The 19,089-nt window shown below is 40.0% G+C and overlaps 1 protein-coding gene across 1 annotated transcript in view; it reads left to right on the forward strand.

Annotated features, from left to right (window-relative positions):
* LOC146698124 (collagen alpha-1(XIV) chain-like) overlaps positions 1 to 19,064 on the forward strand; it is a 160,274-nt gene extending 141,210 nt beyond the window's left edge. The window contains exons 40-47 of the mRNA XM_085473125.1: positions 2,741 to 2,794; positions 2,897 to 2,968; positions 5,492 to 5,527; positions 7,655 to 7,721; positions 7,865 to 8,056; positions 11,769 to 11,846; positions 12,886 to 13,041; positions 17,968 to 19,064. Of these exons, the coding sequence (XP_085329251.1) occupies positions 2,741 to 2,794; positions 2,897 to 2,968; positions 5,492 to 5,527; positions 7,655 to 7,721; positions 7,865 to 8,056; positions 11,769 to 11,846; positions 12,886 to 13,041; positions 17,968 to 18,272 (960 nt within the window). The 3' untranslated portion in view covers positions 18,273 to 19,064. The remainder of the gene's footprint in view (positions 1 to 2,740; positions 2,795 to 2,896; positions 2,969 to 5,491; positions 5,528 to 7,654; positions 7,722 to 7,864; positions 8,057 to 11,768; positions 11,847 to 12,885; positions 13,042 to 17,967) is intronic.
* The last annotated feature ends 25 nt before the right edge of the window (positions 19,065 to 19,089 follow it).

Here is a 19,089-nt window from a genome sequence, read left to right on the forward strand (position 1 = left end):
CACACAGTACAGAAGTCTTTAAGAGGTGTATATAAGCCAAAGATAGCCTGGCTTGGAGAAAAAACAAACACAAGTCTGCCTAAAAGTGGACTGCTGCCAGTTAGATCAGATGAAACAACAGCAACTGTCTCCGAGGTGCTTTATTTGTTCGTAATATCACAGAGAAATGGATCAAGCAAAGCTATAAATCTTTATTTTGTCAAAGTTTCCCAACTCAGGAGAAAACTAAGTTGATCCAAGTTTTCCCCAAGATCCAGGCTCATGAAACCCTGATGAAATTCTTGTGAGGGCCATCACTTTGGCTCGCACATTTATTATTTGGGATCTACTGGTGACTTATAAATTATCCAACACTGCGACGCTACAGTTCTCACCCGTCTGTGTCCTCGCAGGACTTTGCATAGAAAGTTTAAAATTAATACAAAGACTTTTTAATAGAGGTTACAAAAACAGAGCCTGTGCACTGTTGATGGATATTATGCTGCAGTTAGATTAGGCTCCCCACAGTTTCTCAGACTATAGCCCTTAAACCTGCAGCTGCTCTGATTCTGAAATGCAACAGCAGTGATACATTTTCATGAGCCTGACCTCTGTGAGAAAAGGCCGGAGACTGAATTTCTTATTTGAACCTCAGAGACAGAAAAGGAAAAATCAGGATTGCACTATAGCTGTAACTGATAATGTTTGTGTGTACATTAGACATTATATTAGTGCTGGATGGATACATCCTTACTATACTTGCATTAATGAAACATTTTGTGTGATTAAATGGTGAGTATTTAGTGCGACTGCTGGCGGACTTCTGCCCAGGACCTCAGCAGATTTGCTTCACAAAGATTTGAATTCTTGTTGCTCCTCATTCGCTTCTGCTCAGAAAGAAAGGATTTCAAAGTATGTATTCGACATTTTCAGGCATGACTACTGGGAGGATCTGAGACCCTCTCCAGAGTCCCATTAGTGGGTTGACGAGTGTTTACTGTGTGACACCAGAGTAACTCTCGCTGAAGAGTTTTCAGATGTCTCATAGCAGCTCAGCTATTTCAGAGAAACTCCGGCATATCTTGTTGTGCAATAAGTGCAGATTTTGTTGTGCTGTCACAAACTGCTTATATTTATTTGAAAGGATGACAGTTTAACTTTGGTGACAGTAGGATGTAGCCCCACTGGGGAGTCTTCATTTGTGTCATACTCTCCATGTTTATGTTGCTTTGTTGTTATTAATGGATGGCTTCCCCTCACAAAGGTTAATCTGAGTCTGTTAAGACTGAAGGGGACTCAGTGTTTAAGTACATCCAAACTGGAATGAAAGGATTAGCTTAACCTCAGGTTAAGCTGTTCTCCAGACCACTACGATGCCGTGTTCAGCGTCCAAACTGTGTATTAATAACAGGGAATTTGTTCAATTCGAATTACAACTATATTTTGACCTAAAACAAGTCCACCATCATGTCATTTAACCTTCCTGCCTTCTTGGGACCTTTTTGTGCCACTGCTATGTGTTAAATGGCTGCCATTTCCACTGTGTTCAGTGGAATATAACCAAACTTGCCACAGGATAGTTTTTACCTGTCAATGTTAATATTCCAGTGTGAATTCCTTAAATCAGCCTAAAATGGCTGAGCAGCAGAAATCCCCACACCCATCACCCTGGGGACCATTTTCTGCCCATTGACTTCCATTATAAATGCTATTTTTCAACCCCAAATTATCATCATATGATTTTATTTTTTCTTCTTTTCTTGGATGTCAATGAAGACTCAGGGCCTTGAAGTTTTAATTTTTAAATTGCAAAAAAAATGCAAAAAAATAATGGCAGGTCAAAATGTATGTTGGTGCCAATCTTTGGTCCATCTAAAGGCCTACTTATAATGACAATCACATATTACTTCAACTGGTTTTTTGTGGAAATATTTAGTTTCGTTTTTTGGTTTTTGGGGCTTATAACACAGGGCGCTCATGTAATAACACTGGGATTTGAAGGGTTAAAACAACGAAAATATAATTAAAACTTTACATGAATATTTCAGGGAGAAGTAGTTTTACAAGGTTGGCTAATTTAAAGTGGAATAAGATATGGATATATGGTCTTTTTATGGCGTGGCTGAGAATGGTCCCTAGGGTGATGGGTGTGAGTTTTTTAAAGGATGGCAGGAGGGTTAAAATCATGTTATTATATGCGGGCATTCAGAAAATTGGCCTACACAATTTCAGTGTGCTTCTGATGTAAAAACTGTGCTTTTGAAAAAGAATCACCGCATAGTACATAAATGTATCATGCATGAAGTGGTAGAGGTGCATTTAAAATCACAATAACAATCACCTAAAGGTTTTGTAAGGTAAAGATCCTGCAGCTATAAGTGAGCACTTGGTAACAGTGGGAAGAAAAAACTCCCTTTTCACAGGAAGAAACCACCAGCAGAATCAGGCTCAGGGAGGGGCGGGGCCATCTATCAGGACCGGTTGGCGGTAGGGGGTGAGGATAGACAAAAGACGCAGTGTTGAAGTGAGTCAGGGATGAATAATAACTTATGATTAAATGCAGAGCGGTGTGTAAAAGTAAAAGAGAGTGAAAAATAATAAAACTGTGTTTTGTATAAAATGAAAGTAGATTTGATTTGGTGTGTGCAGTTACCACCAGCAGAAGCTGCAGATGCAACAGCGTTTGGGTTCCCAGAGAAGCCCACAGGAATTAAAAGAGTGCAGCCGACTTTAATAAATGTACTGTATTTCACTCATGCAGGGTCTGCCAGGTAATACTGGACCACAGGGGCAACGAGGACCCCCAGGACCAGTTGTAAGTCTGTTTTCTTATTAGTTCCACTGTGATTTTGTGTGAAAAATCCACTTGATCCCTCAGCTTTTAGCCATCTTTGTTCTCCATCTGCACCTTTTTCAGGGAGCACCAGGAGCACCAGGAGCTCCAGGACCAGGTGGGCCAACAGGGCCACAAGGGGATCAAGGAGTTCCTGTGGGTGAAAATGTTTTTTTTGTTTGTTTGTTTTTCGGTTTTGTTTTTTTGTTGTTGTTAAGATTAGTATGATACTGCATTTATCTGAGGACTTTGCAATGAAATATTATGACATGATGCGCTGTGTATGCTAAGAAAACACCTTATTGTCTGACCAGAACCATATTAACCAACCTTCACATAAACCTACCTACACAAAGTTTAGGAAGTGTAAATACACATTTTGTTTTTTCCTCATATTCAGATGTAATTAGTCCTTGAGGAAGTCTTGTTCTCTTCCACTTTATATTTCCCTTTTCCTCCGCTTTTGAGCAGTAATCAAACTAACATCACAACCTCTGCCAAGGAGGTCATGTTTTTGGTACTGTGTGCATATGGGTCATGTTAACATGTTAACAAGAATTCATCTTACATCCACCAAGGTGCTTAAGGTCAACTTAATGATTTACTGGTCGCAAATTGAGAAGCCTCAAAACTTTTATTTTAGCTTTAATATCCGAAGTACAGTAAGTCAGACTTGTTTAGCCCTTTAAAAGAATTTGTGCAGGAAACATAATTTTAGATGAGGATGCTGAGGAGATGGTGTGGGGATCCATGCTTTGTGTAATGCTAACAGGAACAGATGATACTGTGGAGTCCTGTGACAGCTAATCTAGTCTTGGGTCAGCTTTGCAGGCCAGCAGCAAGTTTGGCTCAGACAGTAGGGCTATAAATCACTTCCTCTCTCCTCAACATATACCCAAAAACAGTGAGAGATCACATCTGGCAATTCTACGAGATACAGAAGGAGGGGGGGCGCAAACACTTTATGAATGTACAAACATGCATCTATTAAATGAATGGAAAAACATTTCCCTTCCTGGCGTTTTATTAAACTTTGAGTTTCAAACTTTATCTCAACCAGAAATTACTGATTCAGTGTCTGTTCTGCCCCCTGCAACCTTTCACCAGTGCTGCAGGAGAATATTTTTCTTCTTAAACAAGTTGTTTAAAATAGCAGACAGTTAATTCTGGAGGGAAATTTACCACTTTGCTTCAGAAGTGAGTCCTGGAGTACTCTACCTGTTTGTCTGAGGTAGAACCTGGTACATCTATCCCACTACTCTGACAAATTAGATAAGTGTGTGAGCATAGAGTTTAAAAATGCAGAGAAGAAGGTCATTCTGCACTTTCTACAAATTCTTGCCTCGAGCATCTAATGTGAAACCCAAACTGTTCTGTTAGGGAAGACATGGTGCATCTGGAAATGCTATGTGCCATCTGTAAATATAGGGATTTATGAAGCTTTTTAATAGAGACTTAGAACAAAACATATGCATGGAGGTCTTTGGAAGGGAGAAGACTGAGTGAGAATCTAAATATGCTTTACTCCTTGATTGACTTGCATATTTGCCAAATCTCATTCTGGTTGTCAGTAGATGTTGAAACACGTCGTAGCTCTCGCCAACGTCCTGAGTTTGTGGGACTGAGACCAGATACAGTTTCTGGATGTGGTTTCCAGCTAGTCAACCACCTGAGGGGTTGACTAGCTGGCGTTTGCCAGTTATGAAAAGGAAAAAAAGGAACAAACCTAGTGGCTGTTTTATGAGTCCACATTTGAAGTCTTCGCAAGTGGACTTTCCTTCTCAGATAAAATGGGAAATATTTTGAGTGAAAAAACACCAACTCTGCACTTTGGAAAGACTCTTTGTATACAAGACATGATGGAAAGACACTTTTGATTGAGTCATAAAAGAAATTTGATTTATACCAGAGCTGTACTTCTGTCTTTCTTGTGCTCTTTGGCACCTGATGAGATAGTCGACATTTATGTGCCCAGGAAGATTCAGAACCTCCAAACAGGCACGCAGCAGAGGTCCAGGAAGAGACTTTTATTGTTCAGACCTGCACTCCAATTCAGCCACTGTGTCAAATGTTGGCAAAGCCTTTTTATCATCTGTGGTATAATATGCATATAATATCCCAGGCCAGCATGCACGCATTTTCTCTATCCCTCTCAGCTCAGCCTCCCTCACACACACAAACGCAGCCTGTCAGTTGGTGGTCAAGGACACGTTTTCCCAAGATAAACAAAACTCTATTCAAAAGCTGCAGCAGCATCAAACTTATATTTATTGTATCAGCTCACGGTCCACGCGGCCAGGAAATCTTTGTCTTTTATTTGCCTCTGATGTGCAAGCTTGGCAGGTATTTCAGAGTATGCGCGTACCGTGTTCAGATATGCATCTCTGTGCTTTACAGTGTTGACATTGGAGGAAAGCAAGCCCATCCAAGACACAGATGATGCCCTCTGTTTGTGAGCACTCTAACTTTGGAGCTCATGAGTGTTATGGAAAGAAAACAAAGACTCTGGGCTCATTTTGTCATATTTTAGATGTATTTAGTTGTACTAGCTGTTATGTCAGAGATGAAAAGAGATGAAGAGATGGGGCTTGATAAGATGGGGACAGAAAAAGAGATGGCTGTGTGTGAGCATTCAGCCCTGTTGACTGTTTATTCTCCTCATGTGCTTTTATGTTCCAGGGTCCTGCTGGTACCAAAGGCGATAAAGGAGAAAGAGTAAGTCTTTCCACTGTTTTGCAGCTCTTTAGAGCAAATCTTGTTTTACTGGTTTTATTTTGCTGTGGAAATACAGTTATTTTTGCTGAAGTAAAACTTCTAACAATTACTCACTAATACATCCCGCCCATGTTGTGGAGAAACCGCAGCGTACTGCAGCACGCAGTTACCATTTCCTGTTCGTCTTTTTGCACAAACGTTCACTCTATTCCTCTTGCTCTCCCTCAGCCTCGTTTAAGGCGCACCAAATCAAATCAGTGTTCATGGTCCAAATTTGCAGCAGTGCAGGGTCTGTATTTCTGCTGACACGGGAAAGAGGCCGTCACCGTCGAGGGCTTGAGAGACACGCAACTTGCCAGCTTGAATCGAACCTGTAATTCCTGTTTCTGCTTCGTTTTAAGCAACTATTGGGGACATTTGTACCCTGCTGCAGTTAATTTCAGTACAACGTGACATGAAAGGCTGGGAGAAAACGTGCGAGAGGATTTTTTTTTCTTAGTGTATATTTGGGTGAGGTGGCCCAGTTGTGATGGTAGGAAAGCTCTAGTGAATTGTGTAACTCTTAAACAATACATTTTTAATGCAATGTTATTTTTAATGTGTATTCTTGCTCTTATATAAACAAACACCTGATGCTCATAGTCAGAGAGACAGGGGTTCAGATAATCTGACATTAGGGGGCAAATTTAGTAAGCAGGACAAATTAGCAAAGATGCACTCAGTCGAGTGCAAGGTAGCCAGTTCACTTCAATAATGATCCACATTTTATCGAAAGCAGCACACACTTCAGTAGTACAAAAACAAGCAGACCTGCTCATCGGCGGTGGATGTTTGCACAGCTGTTCTCTGGGTAAATCCGACAGCACAGGTGGAGCATCAGAATAACAGCTGACCAGCACGATATGTGAGAAAAGACAAAGAAATATTGTCAGATTTCCATCATTCGCAAGTACTGCGATTGATGCAGGTATTAATTAAAGTAATATTACATACTCTAAGATAAAGACATTAATCTACACATTTCAGATCTCTATGAGTCCTGTTGAATGCTGCATTTGGTACATAAAAGCTCTGATATTAGCTTAAAAACTACATGAAAGTTACGCTCTATGTGTGTTTGTAATGAGATTTCCCTTCCTGAGTTCTGATCTGTTTCATTAAAATACTTGTTTTTTGAAGACTAGAAATATGGGACCATGCTCATAGCCCTGAGCCATCTACCAGTGGCAATTACACATGAATCCTGCTCGTCCATATAAATGAGACATGCTTCTATTCTCTGTGAAATTTGATGACATTTGTGGTAAATTACAAGCTACAAACCTTTTAAACATTTTCCTCTCTAAATTTTTGCTCGGCAAAACTGACACAGTGCCTCTTAAGTAACTACTGACAGCCACTTTTTAAACAAAATGACAATATGAAAAAAAATATGATAAAGAAGATCATGATAAAAAAATCTTTCTGAGCAGGTAAAGTCCCGTGTCAATCAACAATGGGACAACATTTCTCTCCCAAAAGACCAACAGCTGGTGTCTTCAGTTACCAGATGTTTATAGGCTGTTGTTAAAAGAAGAGGGGATGCTAAACATGCTGTTGCTGCTATCAAATTGCTAATATTTTTCCTAAAATAGTGAATACTTTTTAACATTTGATATTTTTTCTATTTTTATTGGGAATAATATATGGGTTATGAGAGCCACAAATCATTTTACATGCAATACAACGTCCCAAACGTTTTGTTATTGGCTTTGTAATTTCATCTTTTTTGAGATGTAGTCTGGGTTGTTTTTCACACCTCCTGTGTAGTACTCCTCATGACAAGTTAACTGCTTAAAAAAAAAAAGATTAATTTTTAAAATACAAACTATAGAAGCACACTCAACAAAGTTAGCCCAAATAATTAGTGTAATTAAATCTGGATTTATATTTAATCGTCCAGTTTTCACGTACTTGCTATGGTTCTGGCTTTCTGTTTTGTGTCAGTGTGGAGTAAAGGTGGAGTACACTCATTAAACACCCATAAAAAAACACCCGCCCACCACTTTATCAACGTCTGGTCTGGCAGTTTATGTCTGTGTGGTTGTGTAAAGTCAGATCCTACGAGCTCTGTGTTTGTTCTTCCAGGGTGATGTGCAGTCCCAGGCGACTGTGCGAGCTATTGCACGTCAAGTGTGTGAACAGCTCATCCAGAGTGAGTAATCTCGATTTTTTACAGATTAACACGAGCATGCTTCATTACTTCTGATTATTTTTTTTAAATAACAAAACATACATGAATGTCAAAAGTTAAATCTGGGTGTTTTCAAATCATTCAATCTCCACCATCTATTTCAGGCCACTTGTCGCGTTACAACTCCTTCCTGAACCAGATCCCCATGCAGCCAGCGGTGTCAGTCCGAACAGTGCCTGGACCACCAGGAGAGCCGGGTAGGAGAGGCACCCCTGGTCCTCAGGGAGAGCAAGGTCCAGCCGGGAGGCCAGGCTTTCCCGGTACTAACGGCCAGAACGGGCAACCAGGCGAGAGGGGTGAGACATAAAGCTGTGCTCATGGTTAAAATCCGAGTTTGTTGACATTAGACAGCTCATGTCAACAGGCACACATCGGTCATTTTTTTCCCCTTATCACTGCTATGGCTGAGGAGTCAACATCCCACATTTAACAGCATCAAAAAGACAGAAACTTGAGTATTTATTAGGCATGTGTTTGTGTGTAATATTTAGCAAGACATAAAGAAAAATACAGTCACAAGCCTTTGAAGTAATTTAACGTCTTTAAGACAGATAATAGGAATATTAGCTGCGAGATACACATGAAATAAAAACTGCAGTGAGAAAAGTAGAGCCCCTAGTGTGAGTTGCACTCTGAGTAAAATAAGTACCAATTTTCTGACTATGAGTACCATCAGATGAACCTGTCTGGTTCTGCTGTGCTCATTATTTCAGCTGTACATTGTCAGTGTCCAGACAGAAACCCGTCATCTCTGTGAATTATACATTACAAATGCTGAATTTTGAAAAGTTGCTTTAAACCCCCAAAAGCTCAACACATTGAGCTTCCATGTTTTTCCATGTCACTAATTATCAGTGAGAAAAAGAAAGGATTCGGGGAGGGGAAAAAAGCAAGAAATTCTCAATCCCGCCTGCTTGTTTGCTGTATTTTGTGGTCTGTGTAGGTTCCAGACAAACTCACAGTCAGCATCAGCGCTCCTGTGAGGTTCAGTCCAGGCCAGAAGACAGTAACTCTAATATCCATGAGGTCATTCCCCTGCCACGAGCCCTCAGAGGAGAAACAGCCTTTATGAGGCTCCATTCTCATCACGAAAACACGCAACCCACACTGAAGAACCACATGCTGAATGAGCCTGCGCACACACACACACCCACACACTCACACGGAGAAGGCTTTGGAAAGCTCAGAGCACTTGAACTTGTGTCAGGAAGTGTCAAGGTTCAGGTCTTTGAGTCTCCCTAATGACATTTATGATCTGTAGCCACTGGTCTACTACAAACACACTAATTTACTGTTTTAAAGAACTGAAACCAGAGTAAGCATCCATTCTAAGATGTATGGCTTTCTTATGAACAGATGGTGAGCGCAGGGCTACCAGAATCAGGCTCAACATTAGAATATTTTCAGTAAAATTGACAGACAGTGAGACAATGGAGTTGCAATCATCAAGTTACAGTCATAATGAAGCCACCGTAGTAGAAAACGCATTTTTATTTGAGGTAATGTCAAATGTTTTCCAGCCTCGTGGTGCTTACTTCCTTTTTATTGATGCGATTGATTAAGGCGGTCGTAAAAGCAGCACGGCAGAAAATCTGCACATTAGTTTTATGTGGTTCTTTAATATTAGAGTGTACAAAAATATTCCATTAGGTCATTCGAACAGCTGCGCAGAGCAGACGTTGGGTTTATCATACATTTTATTGGGCTGATCACAGAGGCATAATTCATTTAGCAAATTTTCTATGAAAATATTCATATAATACAACGTTGGAAGAGCAAGTATTGGACAATTACTCAGAAGCTTAACTACTGATAGAGACAGTAAATGTAAGACCTACTCATCCGAACAAACAAACAAAAGTAAGAGGTTGTGCCATATTATACATTGTTTGGTAATAGTGTTCAAACTTAACACTTGTGAAGGTGCAATGAACTCATGTTACAGTCTGTAGACACCTTTAGGTTTGGGACATTTTGGAAGGACGACTACAACAAATGAATGCTTGAAACTACAGTTAGGCTAATAATTTGCATTTTTGTATTTTTGGCTCCACCGTGGTGGATTCTAAGCCAAACAACCAAGATGGGAATTATTATTTGGAATGTTTTTTTATACACTGTACCTCATTTTTAGACAATCTAAAGTAATTGGACAGCTGAGTGAGGAGCGGATTCATGGCCTGGAGAGGCCCGTTCCTTTGTTATTTCATGAAAAATTGAGCAGACATATATGACATTAATTCACTGTTGAATTTGTATTTGATATTGTAAGTAAGGCTCAAAGAGATTGGCCATCATTAGACTTCAAAAACAAATGAACCTGTTTGAACATCAATAATCTGGTTCATTTGCCAAAAGGCATGAAGACAATTAAAATGCAGATAAAGTGCATTAAAAACTCATAAAAATGTTTTTATTTGGCATTTTTAATCAGGAATAAATAAAAAATATGGATCTTAAATATAACAGACAAATAAATAATAATATTAATAATAAATTAAATAACTCAGATGCAGTTGAAGTCTTTCAGATGTTCAGCTTTGATTCAGCAGGCTGAACAAAAAGATTGCATAAAAATGAGATGAGCTAAATCATTTTTTAAACACAATCCCTTCGTTTCAGCGGCTCAGAAGTAATTGGACAAATTAAATAACTGTAAATAAAATGTTTGTTTCTAATACTTGGGTGAAAACCCTTTGCTGGCAATAACAGCCTGAAGTCTTGAACTCATGGACATCACCAGATGCCGGGTTTCCTCCTCGATGCTCTGCCAGGCCTTTACTACAGTGGCTTTCAGTTGCTGTTTGTTTGTGAGCCTTTCTGTCCGAAGTTTAGTCTTCAGCAAGTGAAATGCATACTCAACTGGCTTAAGACAGTATGTATCTGAACACCTGTGCCACATTATCAGTAAACACGGGTTTCCAAGTACCACTGGCAGCCGTGCACGTTCAAGCCATCACACTGCCTCTGCCATGTTGTACAGATGATGTGGTATGCTTTGGATCATGAGCTGTTCCACACCTTCAACATACTTTTTTCTTTCCATCATTCTGGTGGAGGCTGATCTCGGTTTCATCTGTACAACAATATTTTTCCACAACTCTGCCAGCTTTTTTTTTTTTTTAAGTCCAATCTACCCTTTTTTTTTTGCTGAGATTTATGAGTGACTTACACCTTGCAGTGAACCCTCTGTATTTACTTTCATGCAGTCTTCTCTTTATGGTAGACTTGGATATCGATACTCCTACCTCCTGTAGAGTGTTGTTCGCTTGGTTGGCTGTTGTGAAGGGGTTTCTCTTAAACATGAAAAAGATTCTGCGAACATCCACCACTCTTATCTTCCATGGACGTCTAGGTCTCTTTGCTTGCTCAGTTCACCAGAACTTTCTTTCCTTCTCGGGATGTACCAAACTGTAAATTTTGCCATTCGTACTATTGTGGCAATTTCTCTGATGTTTTTTTTTTCTATTTTCGCAGCTCATTTTTTTACCTGCATGGAGACCTCCTTTGACTGCATGTTGTCTGTTCACAGCAAAATCTTCCAAATGCAAGCACCACACCTCCAATCAACTCCAGGCCTTTCATCTGCCTAACTGATGACATAACAAAGGAATTGCCCACACCTGCCCATGAAAGAGGCTTTGAGTCAATTACTTTTAGTCCCTTTACAAAGAGGTTGGAACTTGTTAAGGAGCTGAAATTCCTAAACCCTTCATCCAATTTGAACGTGGATACCCTCAAATAAAAGCTGAGAGTCCAAACATTATGTCCCTGTCCATTATATAATTGTAATTGTAATATGTTACAGCAAACCGGTAAAAAAGTATTAGGATGTTTACCTGCCCTTTGAGAAACATGTTGGTTCACCATCAGGTTCACCATTTACTCCACCTGTGCCTTCCCTCCTGCATATAAAGCTTATAAACCCTTAATCTGTGCAGACACCCAAGAGGACAGATGTAAGATGTGAATTTATGTTTAAATGTGCATCTCTTTGTTGGTTTCCAGGTCTGCCAGGAGAGAAGGGAGAAAGGGGGACTCCAGGGGTTGGGACTCAGGGGCCTCGAGGACCACCCGGATCTCCTGGTAAGAGACGAGCCCGGGAATACTCAACACTCTCTCTCCAGCGTTCTCCAAGCTACACATCAAGGCGCTGTAGCTGCTTCTAAATCTGATCATTTGGCATCTTTCTGCTCCTGAACATTTATTGGTGTTTTCAGCTGGAGCTACCGTATGGGAGATATTCACTGTGTTTCCACTGAATAAACCACAGCGGCTTCAAATATTGAAACAATGGAATTAAATGGCACAGAGACTTAATCTGCTTTGGATTTACTTTACTCTCTGTTGAATCGCTGTCTGAGGAAAGCAAGCAGGCATTTTGGACCATGAATATAATTCTCTGTATTGATTTCCCGGTACGCTTTGTGGAATTTGAGGCTCGTGTTATGAAAATATGTCAGTGCTGGGATTTTCTGTTTACTGCGATCAATACTTCTAGAACAAGCTGACAAAACTTTGCTGTGATCAGATAACTAAAAAAAAAGGAAGCCCAAACTTCAGATTTTGAAAAAGGAAGTCTCTTCTAAGATGAGGGTGCTGAGGGGAGGTGTGGGGACGGGGGGGCTCAGTCCTCATCCATTGTACTTTTCTGAAATATTTGTGGGATGATAATTTTAGCCCCTGGCAAAAGAAACTCCCATCCAAATATTGATTTCATATTTCTGCTGACTGCTGAAGTGAGTCCTGGTGGGGCAGTTTCTCCTGTGAAAACAGAAAACAGATGCCTCTGGCTCAGCGTGAGCGAAGAACTGTGTTATTCCTGCTCCTGCCCTCATGACATTCACCATCACCTTTCTTATCCACAAGTGACAAACAAACACTTGCTGCCTTCAGATCATGTTTTTCCAGCTAATAGAGGAGACAGGATTTAAAAGCCATTGAAGAGGTGATGGTACAGTGACAGGTTGTACACAGGCTGCCATTGTTAATTGTGTGGTTTTCCCTTTATTCCTTCACACCCAGCATCATCTGCTGAGAATCGTTTTACTAAATGTCAAACAAACACTTGGATTTTGGGAGTTTTTGTTGTTTTTTTAACCAGAACACTTTCCTTAATCTTAAGGTTTGCCAGGTGAAGGACGGACAGGTAGCCAGGGCCCACCTGGTCGACCTGGTAACCCAGGGACACCGGGGAGGCCCGGGAATCCAGGGACCACAGGACCAGCTGGTCAGCCTGGATACTGTGATGCAAACTCCTGTTTGGGATACAACGTGGGAGGTAAATATCATTCAACTTCATGCATTGGTACCATTTTAAATAAAGGGTGTAGAATTTGGCAGAGGTACATAAAACCTGACCAATATTGGATTTTTAGGACTGATACCAATATTTGTCAATTTAAAAAGCCAACATATCGGCCAAATGTTTTGGTTTTTTCAGACACACAAAACATATGTAGTTGAGTTCTTACTAAGGTAACATGAGATTGCAGTTGTATCACAGTTATAAACAGAATGAAAGATGCATGTTGCTACCGTGATGTCACACATTTATTTCTTAGTTACAAAAAAGCAGACGGGATGAGGAGGGATGGATCTGACCGCACACTCACTGGCTACTGATGTGTGATTGACAGATAATCCTCAATATTGAATCATAGTATGACCAAGATTTACAAAGCAGACTTCACATTTTATTCAACATCAGCAAAGAACCTATAAAATCATCAGGAAAGAAGTCATGTCAGAAAGACGTTTTCCTGCAGACTTCAAAAGGAGCGGAAGTAATCCCAATATCCAACATCTTGTTACTCATGATTTGTTTTTCAGCTAAATTCTGGTGAAAATCGTAAATACAAAAATGCTTAACTGATATATTTAGTAATTGTCAGTTAGGCTGATTTTCTTTGAAAATATGATGAATGCAATTAACAAAGTATAACTTAAAATTATGACTCACGATTGCAGTTACATTGGCAATACTGGTTCCCACGTGGAAGTAGTAGTACATACAGGTTTCTACAGGGAGTGTTACTATGCTGTACTTGTTTTTAAGGCTATTTTAAAGAGGTGTAAAAAAGTAATTCATAATTCCCAAAATAATTGTTATTGCACAAATGAAAAATGTCACTTTGATGAACCTCAATTTACATTCAGTATTCCTGTTTTCAGTGTAATCATTAGCTGTCGTAACCTGTCAGCTGTTTTAAAGCAGCAAATTCAGTCCCCATCATTGAGATGCCACTCTCAGATATTTAATGACTGGTTGGAACAAAGCTGCATTACAAAAACAGAGAACGAGGTGATCCACATATTTGTGTGTGCTTTGCTTTTCTGTAATAACTCTTTATCAAATCAAGGCAATGAAAAAGAAAGAGAGGTGCAGGAAACAAAAGCATCGGTGCAGTTGCCCTAATTTTCCCCCAGTATGGAAAAGCTAAAATTCCACATTAGATTTTAGGTTCAAATTATCAGCAAGAATCCAACTACAATGTTGTCTTATCCACACAAAAGGATCAACTGATTTCTCTTTAGGTTTAGTTATGTGTTTTTAATAGCTTCATATGGGGGGCATAACAGAGCAGAACGTGTGCTGCAGACAAATGAATACAAAAGCACATTCATAAAAAGTGTGCACAGTAGGTGAGGAGCTGCCACCAGGAATCGAAATAACATCTTGACTGGAATATTTTTGTGACCAGAGTCAAAACATGAAATATCCAGACCTTACCAAAACATTCTTCACTGCTGTTTATCCAGACTTGCCCTGATTTGTCCTTCTGTATTCGAGCGATATTACTTTTATTCTGAGCAATTTGGTTTATTTTTATGTTTGCTAACTTGCTGCTCTAAGCAGCTTAAACAAAACCAGGCCTGTTTGGTCTTTATACGCCCTTATAAAGCATCTTTTATATGTGTAAAACACTCAAATATTGTTTTCACAGTGACAGCTGTTTCTGGCACAGTTATTGTTCTTGTAAAAGTGTTCGGAGAATTTGAGAGCTACCCGACTTTTATGGCTGTTCCACTGTGAAGTTTATACATTCATGTCCACACCGATGGATTAAGACGTTAGAAGGCCAAAGCTATTCATCTGTATTTAGATCAAATAAAATATGCAGTTGCACACACGTCTTTGACGACATTGAATATTCATACCGATGAGGCCATTGCAGGGCTTTATAGGGTCTTGGGCCATCTCAGCTTGGACGTTACACGTCTAACAGACTCTGACAAGTTGCCCTGATGATGTATCATCGTCTAAAAGTAGCTGATAGATGAGACATTACTTCATCCATCAAACCAGATTTATTTTATAGTGATGGATTCCAGTCTGAATGGTGTCTTTTTGTACTTTATGACTTGCGAGAATCCTCAGTGCTAGTCCCAAATGTGCACAGATTAAACACAGCCTCCCTGACCACTTAAAATAAGTTTTTTTTTTTTAATTTTAAAGCAAATAAAATGCGGCCTCAAACTGTGTCTTTGTGACAAGTAGAATTTATTCCTACATTTGTATTTGTCAACCTGAATAGTGTAGTTAACATGTCATGGCTCAGTTAGTGCATTACACAAGGATCAGTGTCACGGCTTCAAGATGATATATGAGGTTTTTAACCATCAAATGTCAGCCATTACCAATCTAAATATATGGAAAAAGTATAAAATATTACATCAAAGGATATATGTAAATTATTAACTTTAGTTTGGCCTAATTGATCTTATCCCAAACAAGGGTGATTAAAGTCCTTTTTCCACATTCCTAAGTTGTTAAAATCTTGTAAAATACACTATTTGGATAAAAGTACCGGGCCACCTTCACGTTACGCCTACAGGAGCTGCTCGGCCATGTAAACTCACAGTGCACACTTTCTGTGCTGATGTTAATTCAAAGGGAGGTTTTTCAAAGTCTCCAAAGATATTGAGTCAGCAGAGCGTCTGAGACTTTTACACACTGGCATTTGATGACCTCACTGTGTGACTTTACGTGATCTGTAACTATGTGGCTGAGTTGCTATGATTGATAAACCCTTGCAATTTGCAATAATCACACTTGAAGCTGATGGGAAGAAACTTACTGCAGCACAGTTCCACGCTCAAATCCAGTGAGCTCTTCAGAACGACCCAAGCTTTCACGAATGTTTGTAAAGGAAGATTGCATGGTTAGGTGCTTGATTTCCTACACCTTTGGCAAGTCATTAAGAGGTGTGGCCCAATACTTTTTTGCCTACAACTAAACCAAAAGCTGCTTAGCTAAACATTAAGATGGTACAAAAGGCAGTCCAGCTGTCTTCAAACATACACACTTCACTGGGGTGCTGTTTGCCAAAATAATCTGGTGCATAGCCTTTAGAAAATGCACATTGGTTTATGGGCCCTTTAAGATGGTGAAAGACAGGATGTTGTTACTTTTAGACAGAGCAATGTGAAGTGTTTCACACTATATGTTATGCTCAAGATCAGTTTAAACTGTTTGTTTATATTGATCTTGTAAGAAAAATATGTTTTATGTAGATATAAATGGTGATGCATCAGAAAAACTGGCACAAGCTTCATAGGTCTCATTCCTTTAGAGCTATTTTTTCTGAATTTGCCTGAATGTACATTTTTGAATGTGTTGTATTTAACTGCAACAGATGTCTTCCTAAGATCTCAGTCAGGGTGACTCATAAGGCGTGTTTTCCTTGTCATCTGTTTTCCGTGTTAGAAATCTTTATTTGCACTTTCTAACATCCAGAAAGGTAAAATAAAGATCTGACACATTTTCTAAACATTCTCCAAACACTTTATAAAAATGTCACAGTGTTTATTTGAACTAATTTCTCAGTTTGTGCTTTTTGTTTCTCCTAAGAAGAAACATAGATTACAACACTGATATTTTTTTCCACCTCAAAGGCCACATCGAAGCAGCTGAGGAAGCACAGTCGGTGTCGTTTATGAGGTTTAACTCTTTTGGTTCACTGGGTTTTCTTTCTGATATGAAGTAACATCTTCTCTCTGGTTCTTTTTTTCCTTCTCTCTCCTCCCTCTTCTCTCCTCCCTGCATCTCTTGTTCTGAAGTTCAACAGGATTATAGGAATGACTACTGAGGAGCATTCTTGAACCATGCTCCTCTCCTCCACCTGTGCTCACCTCCTCCTGCGTCCTCTTTTAAAAAGAAAAGACTAAATACTGAAGAAACTCCTGTTATTCCCTAAAGGCTGCCATATTTCCTGGGATGGATAAGTCCTGACACTTTTGAAACTGCAGTCCCTGCAGCAGCGATTATCACATTTTTCTTCTCTGGAGACCTTTTGTTTTGTTTTTTTTAGCTATTTCTAAGATTTTTTTTTCTTTAGGGTTTTTTTAAAGGCACATCAGTTTAAAAGCAAGCTGGTTTTCTCATTTTAGAAATCGTTACGCCGTCGTTCGGTGCAGGTTTGTACACAACCACACCAGATTTTCAGACTTCATGCACCCGTGAGTAAAGTATTTTGATAAGAACTGCTTCATTAAACTAGTTATTTTCCCGTGTCGAAGGAAAAATACGAGCAATTTGACTCACTTTTCCACAAAAAACAGCCCCCGCTCGTCGTCAACAGGACCACCTGTCGACAGATACTCGTGTATGCAAAGCTTTGCTGCCGCAGCCTTTGCTTCACCCTGCTTTAAACTCAGATCTCATAAAAGCTAATCTCATCTTTCAAAAGCCAGACAAATCAGCTAAATAGTGATGGATTGCTTTGATGTTGACTGGCTGCTTTCATTACTGAACATCCCAGCTATTAGTGCATCTCAGTTTCTGCAAGATGGACAGAAAATCTCAGTTTTTACGCCTGATATAATGTGATCATTTTCATTCCTGGAAAAATAATCACATCTGGGCGATACTGGGGCAGAGATTAGAGCCGTCTTCAGTTCCATTAAACTACTTCCTTATTAACCCAATCTTTTGGACTCTGTCCCGGGTCCTGAATCTGCTTCTGCAGAGAAGTCATTTCACCATCAAAGAAGTAAGAATTGTTGACTGGTTGAAATGATTTTAACCTGCTGTGAAGCTATTTCTGAATCTGTGCATGCCTCACTTTCCCACTGTGCTTCTTTTATACCGTACTCTTGTGTTGGCCTTAACCTCGCTCCACGCTCTCCTGTAGTACTGGCTTTGTGTTTGCTGTGCTGATGCAGAAACACTCTTCACTGATCCTAAATATTCCCACCACCCCAGTTCAAGCTTTGCCTCATGGCGCCTACCAGCCCTACAGTCCTCCCTACAATCAGCCACACCACCCTGCTGCAGAGGCCTACAACAACCGAGGAGGGGGTGAGGAGGAGGAGGAGCAGGACCCCTATTATCGTGGTTATCCCCCTCAGTACTACCCTCAACAGCCTTCTCAGCTGGCACACATCAACTACGGTTACCACTTCAGCCCCACCTACTCCGAAGACGTGGAGCTGAGGTCACCGGGCATCGCCGGGAGGTTTTTGCGGGATGTCGACGTAATGGAGGAGAGCGAGGATGGAGGACTTTAGATGAAAGACGAATTAAAGTCCTCAAGATAAAGATGTTCCCACAAAACGCAAAGAGCTGAGACATGCATATAAAACACCTGAAACTGTGGCGAGAACTTCCGTCCCTTCCCTCCCGTGTCCCCGGTGGGATCCCCCAGCCCCACCCCCATCAGGTGAAACATTGTAAATAGCTCTGTGGACTCTTGTACCATATCTCTGTAAAAGGGAGGTCCGAAAAGTGCCTGATCTATGTTTAGCAACGCCCATTTGATAATGTCAAGGTAAGACTTGTTCCTTCCCATCTCACAGCCGATTTAGCAACTTTTGTGTGGAGCTGCATGGAAGTGGAACCCGCGCCTCTTGTTTTGGTTGTAACTAACTGGGTTGTTTTAGTTCAGCTGGTAACATTTGCGCAGGCTGCTTTTTTATAATGATGAATCATGTTTCCTCTGGTTGTCTTTGTTTTTGTACCAACTGTTGAAAAGTGGTGTTCTTAGTGGACATGAAACCCAGACCAATCAAACTCCTTTCCCTGAACACTTAGAAGCACACTTAAAAAAAGATAATTTCTTTTTAATTTGAACATTGGCGCTTGTTACTGTTCTGGATTTTATTTTATTTCGGGGGGCTTTTGTGAATTTAAAGAACATTGTTATGTTCATTATGTTCCCTTTTATTTCTTATGCAAATTTGGGCCTGCTCACTGTGGAAGCTGTTTGCTCACTGGCTGAACTCTGACCTCTTTCTGGAATAAGACCTGAAGTCAGTTATTATTACAAAAAAAAAAAAAAAGAAGAAGAAAATCCTCTCGCCTCTCTGTGAAATCAATAAGAACCCC

This window comes from Copadichromis virginalis, linkage group LG11 (genome assembly GCF_057382275.1).
Source record: "Copadichromis virginalis isolate Kocher_CV1m ecotype Utaka linkage group LG11, C_Virginalis_male_GT1.1, whole genome shotgun sequence".
In the NCBI taxonomy this organism is placed as follows: domain Eukaryota; kingdom Metazoa; phylum Chordata; class Actinopteri; order Cichliformes; family Cichlidae; genus Copadichromis; species Copadichromis virginalis.